We start from the raw sequence: 26276 nt of genomic DNA, 5'->3' as shown, positions 1-26276 counted from the left end.
GCTCTGAGCCCATCCTCCTGTCGGTGCAGCTTGTGGTGTGACTGTGCATGTGACACACGCATAGGTGTGGTGTGCGTGAGCATATGATGCATGTGTAGCACTGAGGCACGTGTGGTGTGTGTGCACAGCACATGTGGTTGTGTAGTGCATGTGTGCAGGTGTACTGTGAGGCATGCGTATGTGGTGTGTGTGCACACGTGTATGATGCATGTGTAGCACTGAGGCACGTGTGGTGTGTGCACAGCACATGTGGTTGTGTAGTGCATGTGTGCTGGTGTACTGTGAGGCATGCGTATGTGGTGTGTGTGCACACGTGTATGATGCATGTGTAGCACTGAGGCACGTGTGGTGTGTGCACAGCACATGTGGTTGTGTAGTGCATGTGTGCAGGTGTACTGTGAGGCATGCGTATGTGGTGTGTGTGCACACGTGTATGATGCATGTGTAGCACTGAGGCACGTGTGGTGTGTGTGTATGGCACATGTGGTTGTGTAGTGCATGTGTGCAGGTGTACTGTGAGGCATGCGTATGTGGTGTGTGTGCACACGTGTATGATGCATGTGTAGCACTGAGGCACGTGTGGTGTGTGCACAGCACATGTGGTTGTGTAGTGCATGTGTGCTGGTGTACTGTGAGGCATGCGTATGTGGTGTGTGTGCACACGTGTATGATGCATGTGTAGCACTGAGGCACGTGTGGTGTGTGCACAGCACATGTGGTTGTGTAGTGCATGTGTGCAGGTGTACTGTGAGGCATGCGTATGTGGTGTGTGTGCACACGTGTATGATGCATGTGTAGCACTGAGGCACGTGTGGTGTGTGTGTATGGCACATGTGGTTGTGTAGTGCATGTGTGCTGGTGTACTGTGAGGCATGCGTATGTGGTGTGTGTGCACACGTGTATGATGCATGTGTAGCACTGAGGCACGTGTGGTGTGTGCACAGCACATGTGGTTGTGTAGTGCATGTGTGCAGGTGTACTGTGAGGCATGCGTATGTGGTGTGTGTGCACACGTGTATGATGCATGTGTAGCACTGAGGCACGTGTGGTGTGTGTGTATGGCACATGTGGTTGTGTAGTGCATGTGTGCAGGTGTACTGTGAGGCATGCGTATGTGGTGTGTGTGCACACGTGTATGATGCATGTGTAGCACTGAGGCACGTGTGGTGTGTGCACAGCACATGTGGTTGTGTAGTGCATGTGTGCAGGTGTACTGTGAGGCATGCGTATGTGGTGTGTGTGCACACGTGTATGATGCATGTGTAGCACTGAGGCACGTGTGGTGTGTGTGTATGGCACATGTGGTTGTGTAGTGCATGTGTGCAGGTGTACTGTGAGGCATGCGTATGTGGTGTGTGTGCACACGTGTATGATGCATGTGTAGCACTGAGGCACGTGTGGTGTGTGTGTATGGCACATGTGGTTGTGTAGTGCATGTGTGCTGGTGTACTGTGAGGCATGCGTATGTGGTGTGTGTGCACACGTGTATGATGCATGTGTAGCACTGAGGCACGTGTGGTGTGTGCACAGCACATGTGGTTGTGTAGTGCATGTGTGCAGGTGTACTGTGAGGCATGCGTATGTGGTGTGTGTGCACACGTGTATGATGCATGTGTAGCACTGAGGCACGTGTGGTGTGTGTGTATGGCACATGTGGTTGTGTAGTGCATGTGTGCTGGTGTACTGTGAGGCATGCGTATGTGGTGTGTGTGCACACGTGTATGATGCATGTGTAGCACTGAGGCACGTGTGGTGTGTGCACAGCACATGTGGTTGTGTAGTGCATGTGTGCAGGTGTACTGTGAGGCATGCGTATGTGGTGTGTGTGCACACGTGTATGATGCATGTGTAGCACTGAGGCACGTGTGGTGTGTGTGTATGGCACATGTGGTTGTGTAGTGCATGTGTGCAGGTGTACTGTGAGGCATGCGTATGTGGTGTGTGTGCACACGTGTATGATGCATGTGTAGCACTGAGGCACGTGTGGTGTGTGTGTATGGCACATGTGGTTGTGTAGTGCATGTGTGCTGGTGTACTGTGAGGCATGCGTATGTGGTGTGTGTGCACACGTGTATGATGCATGTGTAGCACTGAGGCACGTGTGGTGTGTGTGTATGGCACATGTGGTTGTGTAGTGCATGTGTGCAGGTGTACTGTGAGGCATGCGTATGTGGTGTGTGTGCACACGTGTATGATGCATGTGTAGCACTGAGGCACGTGTGGTGTGTGCACAGCACATGTGGTTGTGTAGTGCATGTGTGCAGGTGTACTGTGAGGCATGCGTATGTGGTGTGTGGGCACGTGTCGTGTGTATGATGCATGTGTGGCACTGAGGCACGTGTGGTGTGTGCACAGCACATGTGGTTGTGTAGTGCATGTGTGCAGGTGTACTGTGAGGCATGCGTATGTGGTGTGTGTGCACACGTGTATGATGCATGTGTAGCACTGAGGCACGTGTGGTGTGTGTGTATGGCACATGTGGTTGTGTAGTGCATGTGTGCTGGTGTACTGTGAGGCATGCGTATGTGGTGTGTGTGCACACGTGTATGATGCATGTGTAGCACTGAGGCACGTGTGGTGTGTGCACAGCACATGTGGTTGTGTAGTGCATGTGTGCAGGTGTACTGTGAGGCATGCGTATGTGGTGTGTGTGCACACGTGTATGATGCATGTGTAGCACTGAGGCACGTGTGGTGTGTGTGTATGGCACATGTGGTTGTGTAGTGCATGTGTGCAGGTGTACTGTGAGGCATGCGTATGTGGTGTGTGTGCACACGTGTATGATGCATGTGTAGCACTGAGGCACGTGTGGTGTGTGTGTATGGCACATGTGGTTGTGTAGTGCATGTGTGCTGGTGTACTGTGAGGCATGCGTATGTGGTGTGTGTGCACACGTGTATGATGCATGTGTAGCACTGAGGCACGTGTGGTGTGTGTGTATGGCACATGTGGTTGTGTAGTGCATGTGTGCAGGTGTACTGTGAGGCATGCGTATGTGGTGTGTGTGCACACGTGTATGATGCATGTGTAGCACTGAGGCACGTGTGGTGTGTGCACAGCACATGTGGTTGTGTAGTGCATGTGTGCAGGTGTACTGTGAGGCATGCGTATGTGGTGTGTGTGCACACGTGTATGATGCATGTGTAGCACTGAGGCACGTGTGGTGTGTGCACAGCACATGTGGTTGTGTAGTGCATGTGTGCAGGTGTACTGTGAGGCATGCGTATGTGGTGTGTGTGCACACGTGTATGATGCATGTGTAGCACTGAGGCACGTGTGGTGTGTGCACAGCACATGTGGTTGTGTAGTGCATGTGTGCAGGTGTACTGTGAGGCATGCGTATGTGGTGTGTGTGCACACGTGTATGATGCATGTGTAGCACTGAGGCACGTGTGGTGTGTGCACAGCACATGTGGTTGTGTAGTGCATGTGTGCTGGTGTACTGTGAGGCATGCGTATGTGGTGTGTGGGCACGTGTCGTGTGTATGATGCATGTGTGGCATACATTGCATGTATGAGATATGCATGTGCATAGTACATATGCGTGAATGTGTTGTGCGTGTGATGTGTGCAGTGTGTGGAGGGGGGGGCAGGTCCCAGGTGTGTGGAGTTGACAGTGGAGGAGGGACTTGGCCCTCTCGGGCCCAGGAGAGGGGGGGCAGGTCCCAGGTGTGTGCAGTTGATGGTGGAGGAGGGACTTGACCCTCTCAGGCACAGGCAGCAGCCTTGGGGCATTTGGTCTGTGGGAGGAGACAGCCAGGGGCACTTGTACTCTGGTTGGCTCGGGTGAGTAGGGTAGCGTGTGGGGACACCTGCCCTCCAGAGGGGAACAGTGAGGAAACTCAGTTAAGGAAGCCGGTGGGGAGGGGCAGTTGTCCCCAACCTGCCCTAAGGCTGCAGAACTCCAGAGTGCATGGCATGGCATGGCATGGCATGGCCCAGACCCTCTAGGGCCCGCAGTGACTACAGGGCAAGAATTGATTCTTCACAGTCCAGGGGTGCAGGCTGTTACTGCAGGGAGGGAAACGTCTGCCCACCAGCAACAGCACCCCTTGGTCCAGTCCCTCAACTCCTCCTTCTCAGGGTGGGGCTCATGGCCCTGCCCACCCCTCCGTGGCCAGGGGCACAGCTGCTCCTGTGATCTGCAGGATGTCCCCTCCCTTTGGGGACCCCCTGCACTCCCTCCCATGCTGTCAGGGGGCAGCTCTTGCAACCCCAGTGAACCTTCCCCTCTCCCTCCAGCCCTACCCTGCCCACCTGGCAGTTCTCTTACAGGACTTGTCCCCAGAGCGCTATGGCCCTTTCATACTCAAGGCTTTGTATGCTGGGTCACTTTTCTCAGGGACAAGAAAATAACTTCCTGGCACAAGGGCACCCACCTGTCCAACCTCAGCCCCCATGTCTCCTCCCACACCTTGGCAAGGAGCAACGGCAACAAGGTTATACCTGTGAGGCTATAAAACAGGGCTTTTCATACTTGCATACATGCCCGCGGGACACTCCTACAGGGTTCTGTAAAATTCCTGCCTGCCCCTCACTGCTGCCACACCCAAAGCTGCATCTCAGGGAAGCCCCTGCCTGGGCTCCTCCTGCCTGCCTGGTCACCAGAGCTCACCCCGGCCCTACCATCATGGCTTCAGCCTGGACTCCAGCCAGCCCTCATGTCACGCGGTGCTGAGGCCACCGTCTGTTCCAGTTGGGAGCACACCCGCTTGCATGGGGCCAGGGTGACCAGCTTGTTGTGCAGGGGTCCTCAAACCAGAGACGCCCTGAGGCTGTCAAGATTGCTGGGCACCCAGTTTTTGACTGAGCAGGTCTTGGTGGGGGTGCTCGCCTCCTTGGCAGTCCTCCCCACCCTGACTCATGATGGCCAGCAAATTCCTGGTCACTCCTCCAGGAACAAATTCATTTGACTACTTAGGGAGCAGAGAGACAGGCAGACGCACACACGCTAGGCTCAGCCTGACCACCGGGGTTTTTCAGGCGAAAACGTTTATTCTGCTTTCTTCCTTGGTGGGTGGGTCATCAGGCTGCTTTGGCTACGAAGCTCAGGCTCTGTGGCCTGGGCGGCCCGAGCAGCAGAGAGCACCACGGCTGCCCTTGGGCCTCAGGAGCAGCAAGGCACAGAGGTGAGTCCTGCACCAGGTGACTCGGCGGGCGGGGGGCGTGTGAGCACCGGAAAGGGAGAGGCGAGGTGCCTGCCATGCCTGGGGCACGGGGCCTCTTCAGGGATGGAGCAGCTCCAGTGTCTACTGAGAGGGCACAGCCTGACCCAAACACGCATCCCACAGCCAGTCCCTCGGGATATTCACGGCACGTGCAGCCAGCACACGGCTGCAACTCCACTAAGGACACCTATGAGCAGCCACGGGCTCAGCTCCAGAGCAGGCCCCACCCATCCTGCTGGGGGCCTCCTCACAGGGCCCGGACAAAGGAACCAAGTCACACCCCCCATGCTAGAGGATCCCCCTGCAGCTCCCGGAAGGGCTGGGAAGCTGGAGCTGTCTCAGGTTCCCGTTGAGGCCCTGAGGCTGCCCCAGGACCCAGTACCCTGAGTTCCATGACTCCTTGGGAGATGCAGCACAGGAGGGAAAGGGGGAATGGATTTCTACAGGATGGGGTGGGGGACGGCCTGTCCTGGGGACACCCTGGCTCCTTCTACGCACTGGCCTGGGGAGAAGCTGGCAAGGAGAGGGCACTGGGTAAGGATGGGGTGCTGCATGACCCAGTTCTGCCCAAGGTGGCCCAGGGAGACCACTATGAAGGCTGCCTGGTGTGAGCGGGACCCTGGTGGGGTGCAGAGTGAGACCCTGTGTGGGGACTCAGGGAGGATGCTGGGCGGGAGAGAGGCCCAGGGTGTCCCCTCACCCATGCATGTCCCTGGGTGCAATCATGGAGGACTGGTAAGGCCGCTGCTGCCCAGTGGCAACAATCACCAGGGTCAGGAGGGGGGGAGTCAGTGCAGAGACCCAGGAAGGGGCCCACTTCCCAGGACATTTAGTGTCAGCAGGCGGAGTCTCTCCCACAGGCTCTGGCGGGCGTGCCTCTACGCCTCCCTCCGGTACCGCAGCCGGGAGAACCGGTCCCTGATGGCCTGATCACTGTCTGGCTCACCCTCACCCAGGTGGACCACCCTGCTGCTTGGGACAAGGTCCCGCACCTTGTGCTTGATCACAGAGACCAGGCCGGGTGCCTCTGAGTCTGCCGGGCCTGTCAGGAGGATGTAGGCAGCATGGCGGCTTGGCTCGAACAGGACAGCTGCAGGGTGGGGGACACAGCTGTCAGGGCGGCTCGGGACCAGCCAGGACAGACCCCGCGGAACACCCGGGTCCCTGGCCAAGGCCGCACTCACCATCGAAGGTGACAATGTGGGTAGAGACATTGGCCAGCTCCAGCAGCACACGTGGCAGGGTGGGGTGGAACATGTACAGGCTATGCCGGGCCTCCCCGGTCTCCTGGAGCAAGAACCAGCAATGGGTCCCACGCCCCTCACTGAGCACTCCCACAGGACACTGCTGTCAGAGTGACCATGCCTGGAGCTCTGTGTTCACTAGGGGCCCTATCTGGGTCCCCAACATGCCAGCCCCAGCTCTGTGGCCACCTCCCAGGTCCTCCCGCCCAACCTGGTCCTGACCCTGGTCCTTGCCAGCGGCCACTCCCTTCAGGGCATGGCTGTGTGCTCCCCTATCCACTGAAGGCCATCAGCCCCTTCTCCCTGGACTCCTCTAAGGTCACTTTCCCTCAGCTTGCACCACCTCATCCTGATTGACTGTCACTGGACTTCAATTTATTTGAGGTTGCCCAGGCACCAATTAGCTTCTGGGCACTCCCAGGTGGAGCCCAAGGCTGGGTCTCTGGCCCTGGCTCCCAGCACGGCTGCTCCAAGGGCGGCTCCCGTACCGTCTCGCTGGTGCTGCCCAGCTCGTGGAGGCCCCAGAAGAAAAAGGCTGAGCGGTGGTCTGCAGTCGGCAGGCTGGCGGACAGCGGACCCCCAGGGAGGCTCGGGAGGGCTAGGCTACACAGGACAGCTCCAGTGCCAAGGTCCAGGAACAGGATCTGGGGAGGGAGGGGACACTGTGGGGCCCAACGTCGGGGCTACCGGGAAAACCTCAAGGCTTGCACGTGCCCTCAGCCACGCCAGCCCCGGAGGCAGATGCTCTGAAGGAGCCAGAACCTTCTCAGCGGCTCTGAGGGCAGCAGCCTCCTGGGCCGCAGCCCCATCTGCTTTCAGACCAGTCTACCCTCAGCTAAGAACAAAGGTGCCACCTCCGAAGGAAGAACGGCGAACCTGTCTGTTGGTGCCAGTTCCGTTTTCAACAACTACAGCCAAGGTGTCTGGTTTGTAGTGGCCGAAGATGGGTTTTCTGGAACAATATGGAGGAAGCACTCACGAGGGGTCTCAGTGAGGAGACTGAGATGAAGGATGCACCCAGGAACAGGTCCGCCCTCAGTCTCCCATGGCCACATCTGGACCACAGCCCAGGACACGGAGCTGAAATCTGGGGCACGAGGCAGCACCAAAGACAGGCAAGAGGCCCTGGCAGCAGTACATGGCCTCCGGCCCCACCCCCAGGGCTGTCTCCTCACCAGCCAGTGGGATGTGCCCAGGGTGCTGGGGAGGGGTGCAGCACCTGCACAGCTCCTTGGGTAGACCCCGTACCTCAGGACATGGGCTGCCTTGGGCGTCCAGCGGGGTGTCAGCTCCTGCCCGTCCAACAGCACGAAGCCCTCTGAGCCCACAAGGAGCACATCTGCGCCGGTGTTCCCTGGGACATGCATCAGGTAGCGCACTGCTCCCGAGCTAGACAGGAGAGTGGGAGAAAGGGGCGCCAGGTCCCTGGGGCGGCCTCAGACACCCAGTGGAGGCCCTGGCACCGTCTGTCTAAGGGTGCTCCTCTCAGGCCCCCATAACTCCTGTTCCTCAGTTCTACAGCTTGAAAAGAGAAGACAGACCCCCACTTTCCATGGAGACAAAGACAGGCACAGTGCCGGGAACCTTCTCTTTGCTCTTTACTCGGCTGGTTTGACCATTTCTCACATCTGAACCCAGGGCGACCTCACAGCATCCCCAGCACCTCCCTGCCTGTGGGGCTGCTCCGGGCTCCACAGATTGTCCAAACACCGAGGCAGGGGAGCTGAGCCGTGGCGTGGGCGCTCTGCGTGGAGAAAGGCCGCGGCCCAGACCCACCTGTGGGAAAGGATCCGTCGGGTGGTGGCATTGAGCATGCTCTCCCAGTGCGGGTCATTCTTGAATGGGCCGTCCCTCCCGGTCACCTTCTCGTAGAGACCCTTCACAGAGCAGCCGCAGAGGGAGCTTGCTATTCAAAACACAGCAGGGCCTGAGGTCACCAGGGTCACGCTGTGAACCCGGACCAGGGGCATGTGGTGTCACATGGAGCCCGGCCCCTGGGCTTCCTGACTCCAGCACCTCAAGAGCAGAAGCAGGACCTGAGGAGCCGCAGGGCAGTCACGCTCCGCGAGGCCAGCCAGCGATGTGGCAGAAACAACGTACCGCAGGGAAAGAGGATGTAGTGGGCACCCGTCCTGGTGACGTGAAGGAGGAAGCCACTTTCTCCGTCCACACCAAGGCCGCCTCTGAGGCCAATCTGGTGCCCGGTGCTGCCTGAGTAGAGGTGGCCACTAACCTGCAATGACACAGGGCCCTAGGAAGAGAGGGACCTGAGCCTGGGGCGGGGCACTCTACCACGGGAGACGTGGAAGGGTAAGGGGCCCACAGGCTCTTGGGTTTGAGGAAGGGGCGCTGACATCAGAGAGTCTGACACTGGTCACACTGCGTGGGGCACAGGAGGCAGCCTCAGTGCTCGCAGATGCTCCCAGCCCTCACAGCTCCACCCCCAACACTGTAACAGCACAAATGGGAAGTGTGTGCTCCACCATGCTTGGGGAGGCCACAGAGCTACCTGGTAGAGGTGGAGCCCCCTCAGTATGCTGGGTCTATGGGAGTTGGGAACGTGGGGCTCTGGGAGAGTCCCCAACAAGTGGTCAGACCCAAATCCTGTCTGGGAAGTGGCAGCAGATGGGGAGGCAGAGGACGGCCGTGTGGCAGGTGGCCTTGGTGACTTGGGAGGAAAGCCAGGCTTGGCTGTACCTCCTCCTGCTCCTGGGTGAAAACCAGCAGGTCTGGGGCCCCATCGCTGTCCACATCAGGCACCTGCAGCAGAGGGCTCAGGATGGAGGCATTCCTGCTGAAGCTGCTGCTATGGTTCCACAGGGTTTCCCCTAAAATCAAGCACGCAGTCACAGAACGTGGCCCTGAGTTCCCTTCAACAGCAGCCTGGCAACTGCATGGCCTGTGACAGGCAGGCTCCCGTTGAGGCATCACCCTCGTGACCCCATGGCTCGCCACACAGAGCAGAGATGCCAACAGGAGGGGAGGGTGGCACGCCTGTGCTTGTAAAGGAGCAGCACGTGGAGGTGGTGGACACATGTCCTGCCCATGTATGGAGACTCGGTGGCAACACGCCAAACGCTGACAGCCTCATTCCTGGGAACCGCAGAGTTCCCCCTTCCTTTTCTCCTATCTGCGTGTCCTAGAGCATCTAAAGCCAATGCTGACCCTCCCGCCCGAGTGGATGAAGCCTGACCTCACCCACCTCTAGAAGCCCCTGCCTCCTCCTGGGGTTGCAGGCATCCCCTTGGTGCCATGCAGGCCCTGGCTGAGTGGCCCCTTCCCCTGCCCTCCACGTAGAAGGCAAGAATGGAGGTGTGTGCTCGGAGGCGGACCTACTGACCACAGGTCCCAACGCAATTCCTTACGCACATACAATCTCATCCAAACCTTTTTTTTAAGACAGATTCCTTGATTCTTAAAATATTTCCAGCCTGCTCCTTATTCTCCTCCATATCCTTAAAATGACAACTTGTAAGGGAAATGTGAACATTCACCAAATCTAGGTACAGAATTCCTCCAGACCGTGATGAGGTGCAAGGAGCCCACACACACTCACACGGCCCTGCACACCATGAATTCTTTCCTTGTGCTTCCATGCAGCCGGCACCGCTGGGGCTCGGAGACCTGCACCCTCAGGCTTAGGGGCACAGACAGGCCCCAGTCTTCCCTGATGGGCTGAGTGCAGGTTCATGTTCTGGGCTCGCCCTGGGCACTGCCACCACTGACACCCCAGGAACGGCCGGCGGCCAAGCCGCTCCTCCTCTCTGCTACCGTGTAGCAGGTGGCATCGGACTGCCCCTGTGTGTTACAGCCCACCAGCAAGGTGTAACGGGAGGTAACAGACACAGTGCAGCTGAAGGCAGCCGAGGTGTGTGACTTCCATAGGCTTGCACCCTCACTTGAAAGTTCTCCCCATAACCTTCCTTCCCATCCAGCCACCCTCAAGATCACAGGGCTGAGCCTCATCGGGGCCTCCTGGCACTGGCCCTCAGTGAGAACCCCGCTGCCTGGCTGGCCTACCTGTGAACGAGTCGACTGCAATGAAAGAACCGGGTCTGCCCACAAGGATGCAGGCAGAAGGTGCCTCACTGCCTCTTGGCTGGGGCACAGCACACTCCACCAGGGCCACGTCTTGGGCCACAGGTCTCTCCCAGAGCGTGCTGCCGTTGGCCCCCGACACAGCAGCGGCAAAGGTGCAGGGAGAGGAAAAGCCTGTAGGGAGAGACACCGGCACCTCACTGTTGCAGCCTCCGGGCAGGTGGGCCGGTCAGCCCCAGCATGTGCTCTGCCAGACCTATCTTCCTCACACCTCTCCTAGACCACAGCCCCTCCCTCCCAGGTGGATCCCCTTTATCTTGCAGGCTCCCGGGGCTCTAATGCTGACTCCACCCGGGCTCAGTGGCCAGGGCTGCTGGCGCTGGGCTTCCTGGCCTCTTTCTGGTCCTGCCAGGAAGGGTGACGAGATGGGTTGCAGAAATACCACCATCTGTTTCCCCCAAACACTATGAAAGTGAGAGGGTTACCCAAAACAACGACTCCTCCTTCTACAGGGAGCTCCTTCTTTTTCACATAAAATGAAATTACCTTCATCCACACAGGATCGGTTGAAATTGTTGCTGCTGTTGGTGTTTTTATAAAGAAAGAGAACATCTTGGATCCTGTCCCCGTTTATGTCATCCACAGCCAGGAAATCATAGATAACTGAAAGAGAAAACCACAGACTACACTCCACGGGCCATGTCTGGTTTCCAGGAACGATCAGGTCCAACATGACCTACTTCTCTGCTCCGTTGAACCTGCCCCTGTGAGGTCACCCAGCGAGGACAGTGGCTTCTTCACTCGGATGAGTAATGTTCTTCCTGAACACAAGGGGTGGGACAACGATGCCCAGTGCTAAGCTTCAGAAAGGAACAAGCCGGACACCTGGGCGTTAAGAACGCATGTTCTGGCACCTTCCGTTCAGGAAGAAATCCCTCCCTAGACCAGGTGGCATCTAGACAGTCCACACTCCATACTCATCAGGGTTTATACTTCCTTTCATTTAAGGACTCAAGTGATAAACTTTACGCCCTAAAATCAAACACCAAAAGAATGAAGATGGCCAGGGGCGGTGGCTCACGCCTGTAATCCCAGCACTTTGGGAGGCCAAGGTGGGCAGATAACAAGGTCAGGAGATTGAGACCATCCTGGCCAACATGTGAAACCCTGTCTCTACTAAAAATACAAAAAATTAGCTGGGTGTGGTGGTGCGTGCCTGTAATCCCAGCTACTCGGGAAGCTGAGGCAAGAGAATTGTTTGAACCAGGAGGTAGAGGTTGCAGTGAGCCAAGATGGCACCACTGCAATCCAGCAGCCTGGAGACAGAGCGAGAGTCCATCTCAAAAAAAAAAGAAAATTAAAAAACCCAAAAAAAATAGGCCGGGCGCGGTGGCTCAAACCTGTAATCCCAGCACTTTGGGAGGCCGAGGCAGGCGGATCACAAGGTCAGGAGACAGACACCAGCCTGGCTAATATGGTGAAACCCTGTCTCTACTAAAAATACAAAAATTAGCCGGGCAAGGTGGCAGGCGCCTACAGTTCCAGCTACTTGGGAGGCTGAGGCAGGAGAACTGCTTGAACCCAGGAGGGGTAGGCTGCAGTGAGTTGAGATTGTGCCACTGCACTCCAGCGTGGGCAACACAGCGAGACTCCATCTCAAAAAAATAAAAATTAAAAAAATAAAGTTGAACCCCGCCCCCCCCTTTTTGTAGAGATGGGGACTGGCTACGTTGCCCAGGCTGGCCTTGAACTCCAGGCCTCAAGTGATCCTCCTGTCTCAGTCTCTGAAAGTGCTGGGATTACAGGTGTGAGCTACTGCACCCAGCATGAAGTTGGATCTTTACATCGTGCACAAAAATGAACTCAAAATGAATCAAAGACCTAAACATAAGAGCTAAAACTATAAAACTCTTAGGAAAAAAAAAAAAAAAAACAGGGAAAAATCTTCATGACATTGGATCTGGTAACAGTTTCTTTGATACAAAAGCACAGGAAGCCGAGTGTGGTGGCTCACGTCTGTAATTCCAGCACTTTGGGAGGCTGAGACGGGTGGATCACCTGAGGTCAAGAGTTCGAGACCAGCCAGGCCAATATGGCAAAACCCTGTCTCTACTAAAACTACATAAATTAGCCAAACATGGTGGCGGGCGCCTGTAATCCCAGCTACTCGGGAGACTGAGGCAGGAGAATCGCTTGAACCCAGGAGGTAGAGGTTGCAGTGAGCTGAGATCACGCCACTGCATTTTCCAGCATGGATGACAAAGCAAGATTCTGTCTCCAAAAAAAAAAAAAAGCACAGGAAAGAAAAAATAGGCTTCATTAAAACTAAAAATTTTTATGCATCAAAGGACACTATCAAGAGAGTGAAGAGGCCAGGAGTGGTGGCTCATGCCAGTAGACCCAGCACTTTGGGAAGCCAAGGCAGGCAGATCACTTGAGGTCAGGAGTTCGAGATCAGCCTGGCCAACACGGTAAAACCCCGTCTCTACTGAAAATACAAAAGTTACGGCTCAGCGTGGTGGCTCAAGCCTGTAATCCCAGGACTTTGGGAGGCCTAGGCGGGTGGATCACCTGAGGTTGGTAATTTGAGACCAGCCTGACCAACATGGAGAAACCCTGTCTCTACTAAAAATACAAAATTAACCAGGCGTGGTGGTGTGTGCCTGCAGTTCTAGCTACTCGGGAGGCTGAGGCAGGAGAATCACTTGAACCCGGAAGGCGGAGGTTGCAGTGAGCCGAGATTGTGCCATTGCACTCCAGCCTGGGCAACAAGAGCGAAACTCCGTCTCAAAAAAAAAAAAAAAAAAAAAAAAACAAACCAAAAATTAGCCAGGTGTGGTAGCTTGTGGCTGTAATCCTAGCTACTTGGGAGGCTCAGGCAGGAGAATCACTTGAACCCAGGAGGCAGAGGTTGCAGTCAGCCGAGATCGCGCCACTGCACTCCAGCCTGGAGGTAGAAGAGTGAAACTCCGTCTCAAAAAAAAAAATTTCTTTTTTAATTTTTAAAAATGGGCAAAAGACTTGAATAGACATTCAACAAAGAAGATACAAGAATGGCTAAAATGGCCGGGCGCGGTGGCTCACGCCTGTAATCCCAGCACTTTGGGAGGCCGAGGCGGGCGGATCACAAGGTCAGGAGATCGAGACCATGGTGAAACCCCGTCTCTACTAAAAAATAGAAAAAAATTAGCCGGGCGCAGTGGCGGGCGCCTGTAGTCCCAGCTACTGGGGAGGCTGAGGTAGGAGAATGGCGTGAACCCGGGAGGCGGAGCTTGCAGTGAGCCGAGATTGCGCCACTGCACTCCAGCCTGGGCGACAGAGCGAGACTCCGTCTCAAAAAAAAAAAAAAAAAAAAAAAAAAAAGAATGGCTAAAACTCACATGAAGGGAGGGACCCGACATTTTTAGTCACTGGGAGATTCTAATTCATACCCACCAGCATGAGTGCAACAAAAAAGACAGACAGTAACAAGTGTTGGCAAGGACCGGAGAGACTGAAGGCCTCCTCAGCATTGTAGCCGGAAGGTAAAATGGTCACACGGTGCAGCTGCTTTAGAAACAGCTTGTCAGCTCCTCAGAAAGTTAAACATAAACTGACCATAGGGTTCAGCAATTCCACTCCTAGAGATCTACCCAAGAGAAATGAAAACACATGCACACGAAGGTCTGCACATGAATGTTCACGGCTGAATTATTCATAAGAACCCCAACCGAGAGCGAGTGATGCAGGTGATCGCCAGTCAGCAGCCTCCCCAGGAGCACTGCTCAGCAACAGAAAGACATACAGACCACGACACAAACAAATGGCAAAACATCACACTAAGTGAAGAAAGTCACACTCCAAAGGTACACACTGTAGGATTTCACTTCTAAGAAACGTCTATAGGCCGGGTGCAGTGGCTCATGCCTGTAATCCCAGCACTTTGGGAGGCCGAGGTAGGCGGATCACCTGAGGTCGGGAGTTCGAGACCAGCCTGACCAACATGGAGAAACCCCATCTCTACTAAAAACACAAAATTAGCCAGGCGTGGTGGCGCATGCCTATAATCCCAGCTATTTGGGAGGCTGAGACAGGAGAATCACCTGAACCCAGGAGGCAGAGGCTGCGGTGAGCCGAGATCATGCCATTGCACTCCAGCCTGGGCAACCAAAGCAAAACTGTGTCTAAAAAAAAAAAAAGACTCACCTTTGGAGACAGAAGACTAGGTTGCCCAGGGCTAGGAGAGGAGGGAACAGGGAGTGATGACAAAGGTAATGAGGAAGTTTCTTTTTTTGAGACAGGGTCTCCCTCTGTCACCCAGGCTGGAGTGCGTGGCACGATCACAGCTTACTGCAGCCTCAACCTTCCAGATGTAAGTGATACTCTTACCTCAGCCTCCCAAGTAGCTGGGACCATAGCTGCATGCCACCACGCCTGGCTGATTTTTTTATTTTTCTGTAGAGATGGGGTCTGTGCCCAGCCTCTTCAGGAATCTTTTAGGGATGATGGAAATATTCTAAAACGGAATGGTACTGACAGCTAATAACTCTATAAATTGACTACCAATCACTGAATTGGGCCAGGTGTGGTGACTTACGCCTGTAATCCCAACATGCTGGGAGGCTGAGGGAAGAGGATCACTTGAAATCAGGAGTTCAAGAGCAGCCTGGCCAACATGGTAAAACCCCATCTTTACTAAAAGTACAAAATTAGGGCCAGGCGCGGTGGCTCTCGCCTGTAATCCCAGCACGTTGGGACGCCAAGGTGGGTGGATCACGAGGTCAAGAGTTCAAGATCAGCTGGGCGTGGTGGCTCACGCCTGTAATCCCAGCACTTTGGGAGGCTGAGACGGGTGAATAACGAGGTCAGGAGCTTGAGACCATCCTGGCCAATGTGTGAAACCCTGTCTCTACTAAAAATACAAAAAATTAGCTGGGTGTGGTGGTGTGTGCCTGTAATCCCAGCTACTCAGGAGGCTGAGGCACGAGAATCGTTTGAACCTGGGAGGCACGGCTTGCACTGAGCCGAGCTCATGTCACTGCACTCCAGCCTGGGCGACAGAGCGAGATACCATCTCTTAAAAAAAAAAAAAAAAAGTTCAAGAACAGCCTGGCCAACATGGTAAAACCCCATCTCTACTAAGAATACAAAAATTGGCCAGGCATGGTGGCTTATGCCTGTAATCCCAGCACTGTAGGCACCTGTAGTCCCAGCTACTCCAGAGGCTGAGGCAGGAGAACGGCGTGAACCCGGGAGGTGGGGCTTGCAGTGAGCCAAGACTGCACCACTGCACTCCAGCCTGGGCAATAGAGCAAGACTCATTCTCAAAAAAAATTAAAATTAAAATTAAAAAAATAAAAGAATACAAAAATTAGGCTGGGCCCATTGGCTCACGCCTATAATCCCAGAACTTTGAGCGACCAAGGCAGGAGGATCACCTGAAGTCGGGAGCTTGAGACCAGTCTGACCAACATGGAGAAACCCTGTCTCTACTAAAAATACAAAATTAGCCAGGCATGGTGGCACATGCTTGTAATCCCAGCAACTAGGGAAGCTGAGGCAGGAGAATGGCTTGAACCTGGAAAGCGGAGGTTGCAGTGAGCCAAGATCATGCCATTACACTCCAGCCTCGGCAACAAGAGCCAAACTCCATCTCAAAAAAAAAAAAAAAAAAAAAAGTAGCCAGGTGTGGTGGCACCTGTGCCTGTAATCCCAGCTACTGGGGAGAATGAGGCAGGAGAATTGATTGAACCTGCGAGGCAGAAGTTGCAGTGAGCCAAGATCGCACCTCTGCACTCTAGCCTGGGCATTAAGTAAGAGCAAACTTTGTCTCAGGAAAAAAAAAAAAAAAAAAAGGCCAGGCAGGGTGCCTCACGCCTGTAATTCCAGCGCTTTGGAAGGCCGAGGCAGGCAGATCATGAGGTCAGGAGATCGAGACCATTTGGCTAACAACGGTCAAACCCTGTCTCTACTAAAAAAAAATACACAAAATTAGCCAGGCGTGGTGGCGGGCACCTGTAGTCCCAGCTACTCCGGAGGCTGAGGCAGGAGAATGGCATGAACCCGGGAGGTGGAGCTTGCAGTGAGCTGAGATTGCGCCACTGTACTCCATCCTGGGTGACAGACAGAGACTCTGTCTCAAAAAAAATAAAAAATAAAAAATAAGGCCGACTGGCCAGGCGCATTGGCTCACACCTGCAATCCCAGCACTTTGGGAGGCCAAGGCAGGTGGATCGCTAGGTCAGGAGATCGAGATCATCCTGGCGAACATGGTGAAACCCCGTCTCTACTAAAAATACAAAAAATTAGCCGGGCGTGGTAGCAGGCACCTGTAGTCCCAGCTACTTGGGAGGCTGAGGCAGGAGAACGGTGTGAACCTGGGAGGCGGAGCTTGCAGTGAGCGGACATCACGCCACTGCACTCTGGCCTGGGCGACAAAGCAAGACTCCATCTCAAAAAAAAAAAAAAAAAAAAAGAAGGCCAGCGTGGTGGCTCACGCCTCTAATCCCAGCACTTCGGGAGGCCGAGACGGGCAGATCACGAGGTCAGGAGATCGAGACCATCCTGGCTAACATGGTGAAATCCTATCTCTACTAAAAAATATAAAAAAGTAGCTGGGCGTGGTGGCAGGCGCCTGTAATCCCAACTACTCGGGAGGCTGAGGCAGGAGAATGGCGGGAACCTGGGAGGCACAGCTTGCACTGAGCCAAGATTGTACCACTGCACTTCAGCCTGGGTGACACAGCAAGACTCTGTCTCAAAAAATACATGTATATTTTGAACACAAATTGACCCTAAGTGAGGTTTCAACAACAAATCCTACTGATGGCACTGGAGAAGCCCTGAAGTCTGTGGCAGGAAACACTGAGGCTGTCAGTGCTCACGCCCACTGACACGGGTGACTGCAGCTGCTGTTCTCCTAGAAGCAGAATGTCCCGACTAAGGCTGATTCCATTGCTTTCTATAACGGCTAAGACTCCAGAATGGCAAGTGCACGAGACAGGAATGAAAGCATTCTTTCCTTTTACTAACCAGGATGTGAGCTGGGGCATCCTAGCAAGACTGGACCATATGAGCTGGTGCATGTTTTTCACATTTTATGACAGCCTTTTCTGTATCTTTCACCCAGAAGCTCTGTTTCATTAACTTTTTTAATTTAGAAAAGTACCCAAGTGGGCTACTTTTATTTACCCAACTCATCCTTCCTAAAAAAGGGAGATGAGTTTGGGAGGCTAAAAAAGGGAGAACCAGTTGGGTGTGGTGGCTCACGCTTGTAATCCCAGCACTTTGGGAGGCCAAGGCAGGCAGATCACGAGGTCAGGAGATTGAGACTATCCTGGCTAACACGGTGAAACCCTGTCTCTACTAAAAATACAAAAAATTAGCTGGGCGTGGTGGTGGGCACCTGTAGCTGGGTGTAGTCCCAGCTAATCGGGAGGCTGAGGCAGGAGAATGGTGGGAACATGGGAGGCGGAGCTTGCAGTGAGCTGAGATTGTGCCGCTGCACTCTAGCCTGGGCGACAGGGCAAGACTCTGTCTCAAAAAAAAAAAAAAAAAAGGGAGAACCAAGGCCAGACACAGTGGCTCATGCCTGTAATCCCAGCACTTTGGGAGGCTGAGGTGGGCAGATCATCTGAGGTCAGGAGTTCGAGACCAGCCTGACCAACATGGAGAAACCTCGTCTCTACTAAAAATACAAAATTAGCCAGGCGTGGTGGCACATGCCTGTAATTCCAGCTAGTCGGGAGGCTGAGGCAGGAGAATTGCTTGAACCCGCGGTGAGCAGAGATGGCACCATTGCACTCTAGCCTGGGCAACAAGAGCAAAACTGCCTCAGAAAAAAAAAAAAAAAAAAAAAAAAGGGATAACCAAGAGCCAGCCACAATGCTTCCCTGGCAGCATGTTTATTTAAAGGCTGCTCGGCCGGGCGCGGTGGCTCATGCCTCTAATCCCAGCACTTTGGGAGGCCGAGGTGGGCGGATCACCTGAGGTCAGGAGTTCGAAACCAGCCTGACCAACATGGAGAAACCCAATCTCCACTAAAAATACAAAATTAGCTGGGCGTGGTGCTGCACGCCTGTAAACACAGCTACTTGGGAGGCTGAGGCAGGAGAATCGCTTGAACCCCAGAGGCAGAGGTTGCGGTGAGCTGAGATCGTGCCATCGCACTCCAGCCTGGGCAACAAGAGAGAAAGTCTACCTCAAAAAATAAAATAAAAACGTTGCCCTATCGCGCCCTAAAATTCCAGGAAAACCTTGGACATAGAACTGGCAGCCACTTGGGGTTGATTCACAGCTCCAAGGCCAATTCTAGACTCACAGACACAGTTCTGCCCCACCCCCAGCCCCTGGGAAGAGCTGCTTCGGACTCCACTGGGCGGGAAGCCGGGCTCACCAGCGGCATTGTAGTCGATCCTCCACGTTCGCTGTGACGCTGGCCGGTCTGGACACGGGATGACGAATGAGACGACAAACACCACAAAAAGGCAGAGAAACAATGAAAGAAAAAACGCCACCGTTCGGCATCGGGAGAGCCGGGACTGTGGAGGTGTGCTTTTCAAGTTATCCTCATTTTTCGACGGGTTTCCCAGATTTTCCTGAGATTTTCTTTCTTCATTTTTCAAGGGGTGCACTTCGGCTTCTAAGTCCTGGTGATCCAACATCACGGGCACACCTCAAAGTTTAACTCCTGGTCACTGTGTCAACAAAGCAAGAGGTCGGCAAGGCAAGCAGTCCCACGGCACAAAGCTGCAGCACAGAGGGGTCTGCCAGTGTCAGCTTCTTGGGGAGCTGGCTGCAGCTGTAACTATGGGCTGTCAGCCCAGTAAATAAAAACTAAATAAACGTTTAGGGTGTCAGTCTTAACAGATTATACTTAAGAAGGTCTCTAACTAATGTGGAAAGACGAATTAGCTGTGTAGAGCCAGCAAGCAGGAACTATTTTCATCCTGAACACGCTGGTGCTTCCTGCCTGCCGAACCCAGGAAATGCTGAAGGAGCTCCAGGGCGGGGCTGGGCCAGGGGTGAGGACGCTGCAACCCACACCCCGCAAGTTCACTAAGCCCCACCTACTCAGCCTCGGAGCACGTCTGAGTCACCTTCCACCGGCCTCAAGCACGGATGGAAAAAGCGACCCAGGTGCACACACATGGGCTCCCTGGAGAGCTACAGATTCAAAATTCAAAGTTCCAGGGTGAAGATGGGCTCTGGGCGGGCAGCCTTGCACCCCTCTAGGTGGTACGCTTTCACTGAACTGTGCCTCATTTCCTTATCTGTAAAAGAAATAATATCTACTTTAGAAGCCTATTCTAAGGATTAAATAATTAAATGCATAGAAAGCACTTATAAGATCATCTGATACACAGTAAACATTCAAACATTACCTAATTATTATCAATATGTTCATGCATAAGCACAGACTAACTAGAAAAAAATAAAATATGTACAAACAGAAGTCCACAGGGGAGGACAGGGGACGGCTGTGTGGAGTGAGCTCAGTGCTGGGTGTAACTTCTGAGCCCCGACTCTGAGGGGAAACGCATGCCCTCTCCTTGCCCTGGTTCCAGCTGGCTGGACCGGGGGTGGATGTGGTGGGGAAACTGGCAGTCGCCGTCTCAGAAACAAAAACGGAAAACACATTTGAAGATAGGAAAGGCACAGGGCCTCTGATATCTGCCAACCACCACCACCCAGCCTGAGCTGCTTCGACTGTATAAAAAGAGAAAAAAAAAAACTTCCATTTTTTCTCAAGCAAGATTTTTGTTATTTTGTCCTTTTTGAACAGCCAAACCGATGTCCTAACACATCATACTGCGAGATTGGACATGATCAGGCAGATTTGAGGTAAAATCTTCATTTACCCAAAAAGGAAGTCAGCAGTTCACAACAAAGGGAGGGGTGAAAGCTGAAAGAGGGCGTGCAGAGCTCAGCGAAGGAACACAAGGAAGTGCTGAGCTGAAAGCTGCACCCTCTGGGGAAGGGTCAGGAAAACAGAGAGATAAGGGACCGCTGACTTTTGTTTTAAACTGTTCACTCGGACTTTGTCTTTTCCTAATTATCTAACAAAAATAATTCACGTAATAACCTGTGTATGCCACTAGAATGACTTTAATTTTAAAAGGGAAAACGACAAGTCTGGGTGAGGATGCGGAGAAATCGGAACCATCGTACATTGCTCGTGGGACTGTAAAATGATGCAGCTGCTGTGAAAAACAGTCTGGCAGATCCTCAAAAAGTTAAACATAGAACTACCATATTCTCCAGCAAGTCCAGTCCTAGGTGTACACCCACAAGAATTAAAAAAAGAGACCTTCCGGCCGGGCACGGTGGCTCACGCCTGTAATCCCAGCACTTCGGGAGGCTGAGGCAGGCAAATCACAAGGTCAAAAGATTGAGACTATCCTGGCCAACATAGTGAAAACCCCATCTCTACTAAAAATACAAAAATTAGCTGGACACGCGCCCGGCCTAGACCCCATCTCTTAAAAAAAAGCAAACCTGGCTAGGCATGGTGGCTCACGCCTGTAATCGCAGCACTTTGGGAGGCCGAGTGAGTGGATTGCTTGAGCTCAGGAGTTTGAGACCAGCCTGGGCAATGTAGTAAGACTCTGTCTCTAATACAAATACCAAAAAAATTAGCCGGGTATGGTGGCGCCCGCCTGTGTCCCAGCTACTTAGGGGGCTGGGGTAGGAAGATGACTGGAGCCCGGTGGGGCAGAGGCTGCAGTGAGCTGAGATCAGGCCACTGCACTCCCACCTGGGTGACAGAGCAGGACCCTGTCTCAAAAAACAAACAAACAAAAACCCCACCGCAGAGGCTCAAACAAAAACTTGTAAAGCAATGTTCATATTGGTTCATTATTAACAACAGCCAAAACGTAGAAACAACCCAGATGTCCAACAACGTATGAACATATAGCCTGGGCGCAGTGGCTCATGCCTGTAATCCCAGAACTTTGGGAGGCCAAGGCAGGCAGATCACGAGGTCAGGAGTATGAGACCAGCCTGGCCAATATGGTAAAAGCTGTCTCTACTAAAAATACAAAAAAAATAACCGGGCATGGTGGCAGGCACCTGTCATCCCAGCTACTCGGGAGGCTAGAACAGGAGAATCACTTGAACCTGGGAGGTGGAGGTTGCAGTGAGCTCAGACTGCGCCACTGCACTCCAACCTGGGCAACAGAGGGAGACTCCTTCTCAAAAAACAAAAACAAAAACAAAAACAAAAAAAAATATGAATGGAGAAACTAAATACAATTTAGTAAATAATTGTAAATAATACAATTGCACCATAATGCAGTGGTGTGTTTTTTAGCCAGAGTAAGAAATAAAATTCTGACACGTTATAAAATTATGCTAAATGAAATAACTAGGACACAAAGGTCACCTGTGGTGTGATTCCAGTTCTAAGAAATGCCCAGAACAGGCAAATTCACAGAGGCAGGAAGTAGACACGTGGATGCCAGGTGCTAGGAACAGGGAGAGTTGGGAGGGACTGCGATGCACTATGGGGTTTCTCTGTGTGGGATGATGAAAATCGTAGTGATGGTTATAAAATGCTGGGATTATACCAAATGTTACTAATGGCAAATTTTATGTTATGTATATTTTGCCACAATAAAAAAAAAAAAATGTGTGCATTCTCCTAAGCGTGCTGAGGCTTAAGTTTTCACATCTTGGAAGTCCGAAAAGGTGTGCTTATCAAAGGCAATGAGTTAGACCACGGAAAATCAAACAGTGAGTCATGACCAAGGACCTCATTAAACCCAAGCAGCTGGCATGGGGGTGGGGAGGGCAGGGCACGGGTTGTCTAGAAAAGGTAACTAGGGAAAAGGCAGCAACAGAACGTAGGAGGGTCTCACTGCCAGAGCCTGAGGGGCTGGGGCCAGGGCTTGAAGAGGAGGAGACGGCCATTTGTTCAGCAAATCTAGCCACTATGTCCCCAAGGAAGGGATGTGTGAAATGTTTAAAACATAGATTCCTTTGGCAAAGGAAAGAAAATGGAGTGAGAACCAGAATGCTACAATTCTGGGTTTCTATCTTTAAGGCTTTAAACTTAAGAGCTTTAAAATTGCAGCCAAGAAATTTGAGCTCTGAGCCTCAGCTGTCCTCATCTGTTGGGAGCCAGAGCTTCGAAGAAAACGTGTGGGAAAGCAGTTCTCAAGGAGGGGCATCAACCACCACCACCAGGAATCTGAAAACACGACCCATCCATCCATGGGCCCACGAGTCCTGACCTACCTGGTTGTGGGAGTGCCCAGAGGAGGTGCTGCCCGGAGGACGTGCTCGATGTTGACTCCTGCTGGTGCATCTGGTTGTGAGCCGTGGACAGGGAATCTGTGCCTTCGTAAGCCCAGGTGAACCTAGGGATCATAAAGCTACTTGTAAAGTGCAGCTCAGGCAGCCTGCGAAGGTGTCAGGTGAGGAACTTCGATCCTTCCAAAGACACGATTCTCAGCGGTGGCTCCACATGAAAATAACCTGAGCGCTTTCGCAATCCTGGTGCCACACTCCAGAAGGACTCAGTAATAACCTGAGCGCTTTCGCACTCCCGACGCCACGATCCAGAAGGACCCGGTAATAACCTGAGCGCTTTCGCACTCCCGACGCCACGATCCAGAAGGACCCGGTAATAACCTGAGTGCGTTCCCAATCCTGATGCCACACTCCAGAAGGACTCAGTTGGCCACTCTGGGCGTGGGGTCCCAGTCAGGAGCAGCTGCTGGCACTCTCCAGCTGACTCCAGGGTGCAGCTAAGCAGAGAATCACAGGCTGAGAAGTCTGCCCTTGTTTGGTTCATCCCACTCTACCAGATGACGGCCAGACATCTCCTGACCCTCAAGGGGGAGACTCCACCCCCCCACAGCCAGCCTGGAAACAAGGCAAAGGGGAAAGGGCCTCTTCCTCTGAAGATGCCACCTGACCTGCATTCTGGGTTTTCTGTTCCTTGGAGTTCACAGCAAGCTTAGTAAAGTCAAACCAAATGCAGACCTCAAGCTAGTAAATTACATCGCTCCTTTTCTTCTTCTTCTTTTTTTTTTTTTTTTTTTTTGAGACGGAGTCTCGCTCTGTCTCCCAGGCTGGAGTGCAGTGGCCGGATCTCAGCTCACTGCAAGCTCCACCTCCCGGGTTTACGCCATTCTCCTGCCTCAGCCTCCCGAGTAGCTGGGACCACAGGCGCCCGCCACCTCGCCCGGCTAATTTTTTGTATTTTTAGTAGAGACGGGGTTTCACCGTGTTCGCCAGGATGGTCTCGATCTCCTGACCTCGTGATCCGCCCGTCTCGGCCTCCCAAAGTGCTGGGATTACAGGCTTGAGCCACCGCGCCCGGCCCATCGCTCCTTTTCTTAATCATTCTTCCAACACCTAAGCTATGACCAAGGGACCCTGCAAGACAATTCCTATTAATGTAGTTCGGATTTATAATTTTAAAAACATCAGTTATATATATATACACACACAACGTTTACGAGGGCTGGGCCCGGTGGCTCACGCCTGTAATCCCAGTACTTTGGGGGCAGAGGCAGGCAGGTCGCTTGGGCCCGGGAGTTTGAGACCAGCCTGGGCAACATGGGGACACCTCATCTCCACCAAAAATAAAAAAATCAGCCAGGTGTGGTGATGGGCACCTGTCGTTTCAACTACTCGGGAGGCTGAGGCAGGAGGACTGCTTGAGCCCAGGAGGTCAAGGCTGCAGTGAGCCATGACCATGCCATTGCATTCCAGCCTGGGCAAAAGAACAAGACTCTGTTTCAAAAAAACCCACAAAACTTAAAAAGTATAAAAGGGTAAATCTCCTTTCATCTTGTGGCTCCAGGGCTCAAGAGGGGAAGCTTGATACTGGTTTCATATGGGTCCTTCTAGAAGTATTCTCTGTGTGGACAAGCATGGAGTATATGAAGTACACACTTCATATGAAAAAAATGTGACTGGAATGGCTGAGTTATAAGGTGGCCTCTAAAAATCAAAGGAAAACAAAGTTCAAACTGCTCTCTCATCTCTACTGCATGATTGGTCATGTTGTATCAGACCAAACTGGACAGTCTGTGGCAGGGACAGAGAAAGTGCTGTCATTTTCTCAATTCCTGCCTTTTGAATTGGAGAGCCTGGCTGAAAGGACAAACATCTCCCCAAGCACAGGCCATCTCGGTAACACGATTTAGAAGGACAAAGGGAAAAAACTCTCTAAAGGCTCATTAATAACACAGTTGGGGATTGGGGTCATCTGTGTCTTGTGAGTGCCTACAATTTGGCCAGTGTCCTCACCTGCAGAGCAGAATGAAATACAACATATCACATACGTGAGGGAAGATAGAAACAGAGGCTTCAGAAGGCAAAGCCCCACTACAGGACGCAAAAGACGCAAAACAATGCGGGTAAAACTGACTTAACCAGATGAGCACCCACCTGAGCCCAGCACTGGGCTCTACTCTGGGAGGGTTCCCAGATAGTCAGGCCCCGTGGTGCCTCCATGGGGACTCTCCTACCACTTGGGTGAACCTAGGTCAGGACAGAAAACGGCACTGAACATTTTGGGGAGGATCATCATTTTAACTGACAAACACAGGTTTCTAAAACTGTGAGCCAGCTGTTGAGGCATTTGTGAAAAACACAGACTGATCTAAGATCAAAAGAGTTTGTGAGAAACTGGTTTAAAAATCATCAATAAGGCCGGGTGTGGTGGCTCATGCCTATAATCCCAGCACTTTGGAAGGCTGAGGCGGCTGGATCACCTGAGGTCAGGAGTTCGAGACCAGCCTGGCCAACATGGTGAAAACCGGTCTCTACCAAAAAATACAAAAATTAGCCAGGCATGGTGGCAGGCTACTTGGGAGGCAGGGGCAGGAGAATTGTTTGAACCTGGGAGGCGGAGGCTGCAGTGAGCCAAGACTGACCCATTGCACTCAAGCCTGAGGAACAAGAGCGAGACTTCTCTTAAAAAAAAAAAAAAAAAAAAAAGGCCGGGCGCGGTGGCTCAAGCCTGTAATCCCAGCACTTAGGGAGGCCGAGACGGGTGGATCACGAGGTCAGGAGATCGAGACCATCCTGGCTAACACGGTGAAACCCCGTCTCTACTAAAAATACAAAAAAACTAGCCGGGCGAGGTGGCGGGCGCCTGTAGTCCCAGCTACTCCGGAGGCTGAGGCAGGAGAATGGCGGGAACCCGGGAGGCGGAGCTTGCAGTGAGCTGAGATCCGGCCACTGCACTCCAGCCCGGGCTACAGAGCAAGACTCCGTCTCAAAAAAAAAAAAAAAAAAAAAAAAAAATCATTAGTAAGGCTGGTAGTGGTGTCTCATGTCAGTAATCCCAGCACTTTGCAAGGCAGAGGTGCATGGATAGCTTGAGCTCAGTTCAAGACCAGCCTGGGCAACATGCTGAGACCCTGTTTCTAAAAAGAAAGAAAAAAAAAATCAGCCAGGTGTGGGGGCACACACCTGTGGTCTTACCCACCCAGGAAGGTGAGGTGGGAGGGCCACTTGAACCCAGGAAGCTGAGGCTGCAGTGAACCATGATCATGTCACTGCCCTCCAGCCTGGTGACACACAGCGAAGCTCTGTCTCAAAACAAAACAAAACGTCAATAAAAAAAACCCCCCAAAACCACCAATCAATCAATTACAAAAACACCAATCAACCAGGCGTGGTGGTTTGCGCCTGTAATACCAGCACTTCGGGAGGCTGAGGCAGGTGGATCACGAACTCAGCAGTTCAAGACCAGCCTAAACAACATGGTGAAACCCCATCTCTACTTAAGTACAAAAATTAGCTGGGTATGGTGGCGTGCGCCTATAATCCCAGCTACTCAGGAGGCTGAGACAGGAGAATCGCTTGAACCCGGGAGGCAGAG

The 26276-nt window shown here is 53.0% G+C and overlaps 1 protein-coding gene across 4 annotated transcripts in view; it reads right to left on the bottom strand.

Annotated features, from left to right (window-relative positions):
* Positions 1 to 4952: 4952 nt before the first annotated feature.
* Positions 4953 to 26276, bottom strand: part of FAM234A (family with sequence similarity 234 member A) — a 34957-nt gene continuing 13633 nt past the window's right edge. For 3 of the 4 annotated variants that reach the window (XM_037990083.2, XM_037990084.2, XM_037990085.2), the window contains exons 2-13: positions 22670 to 22791; positions 18825 to 19125; positions 10997 to 11113; positions 10433 to 10624; positions 9110 to 9240; positions 8513 to 8645; positions 8189 to 8318; positions 7661 to 7801; positions 7289 to 7364; positions 6901 to 7056; positions 6353 to 6455; positions 4953 to 6258 (exon numbers count right to left, since the gene is read on the bottom strand). In XM_037990083.2, coding sequence (XP_037846011.1) covers positions 6047 to 6258; positions 6353 to 6455; positions 6901 to 7056; positions 7289 to 7364; positions 7661 to 7801; positions 8189 to 8318; positions 8513 to 8645; positions 9110 to 9240; positions 10433 to 10624; positions 10997 to 11113; positions 18825 to 19092 — 1659 coding nt within the window. In that variant the 5' untranslated portion in view covers positions 19093 to 19125; positions 22670 to 22791 and the 3' untranslated portion in view covers positions 4953 to 6046. Of the gene's footprint in view, positions 6259 to 6352; positions 6456 to 6900; positions 7057 to 7288; positions 7365 to 7660; positions 7802 to 8188; positions 8319 to 8512; positions 8646 to 9109; positions 9241 to 10432; positions 10625 to 10996; positions 11114 to 18824; positions 19702 to 22669; positions 22792 to 26276 lie in introns of all 4 variants that reach the window. The other variant, XM_073014959.1, reaches the window with a different exon arrangement.

This window comes from Chlorocebus sabaeus, chromosome 5, assembly GCF_047675955.1.
Source record: "Chlorocebus sabaeus isolate Y175 chromosome 5, mChlSab1.0.hap1, whole genome shotgun sequence".
Lineage (NCBI taxonomy): Eukaryota > Metazoa > Chordata > Mammalia > Primates > Cercopithecidae > Chlorocebus > Chlorocebus sabaeus.
This window is presented reverse-complemented; position numbering and strand designations above follow the sequence as displayed.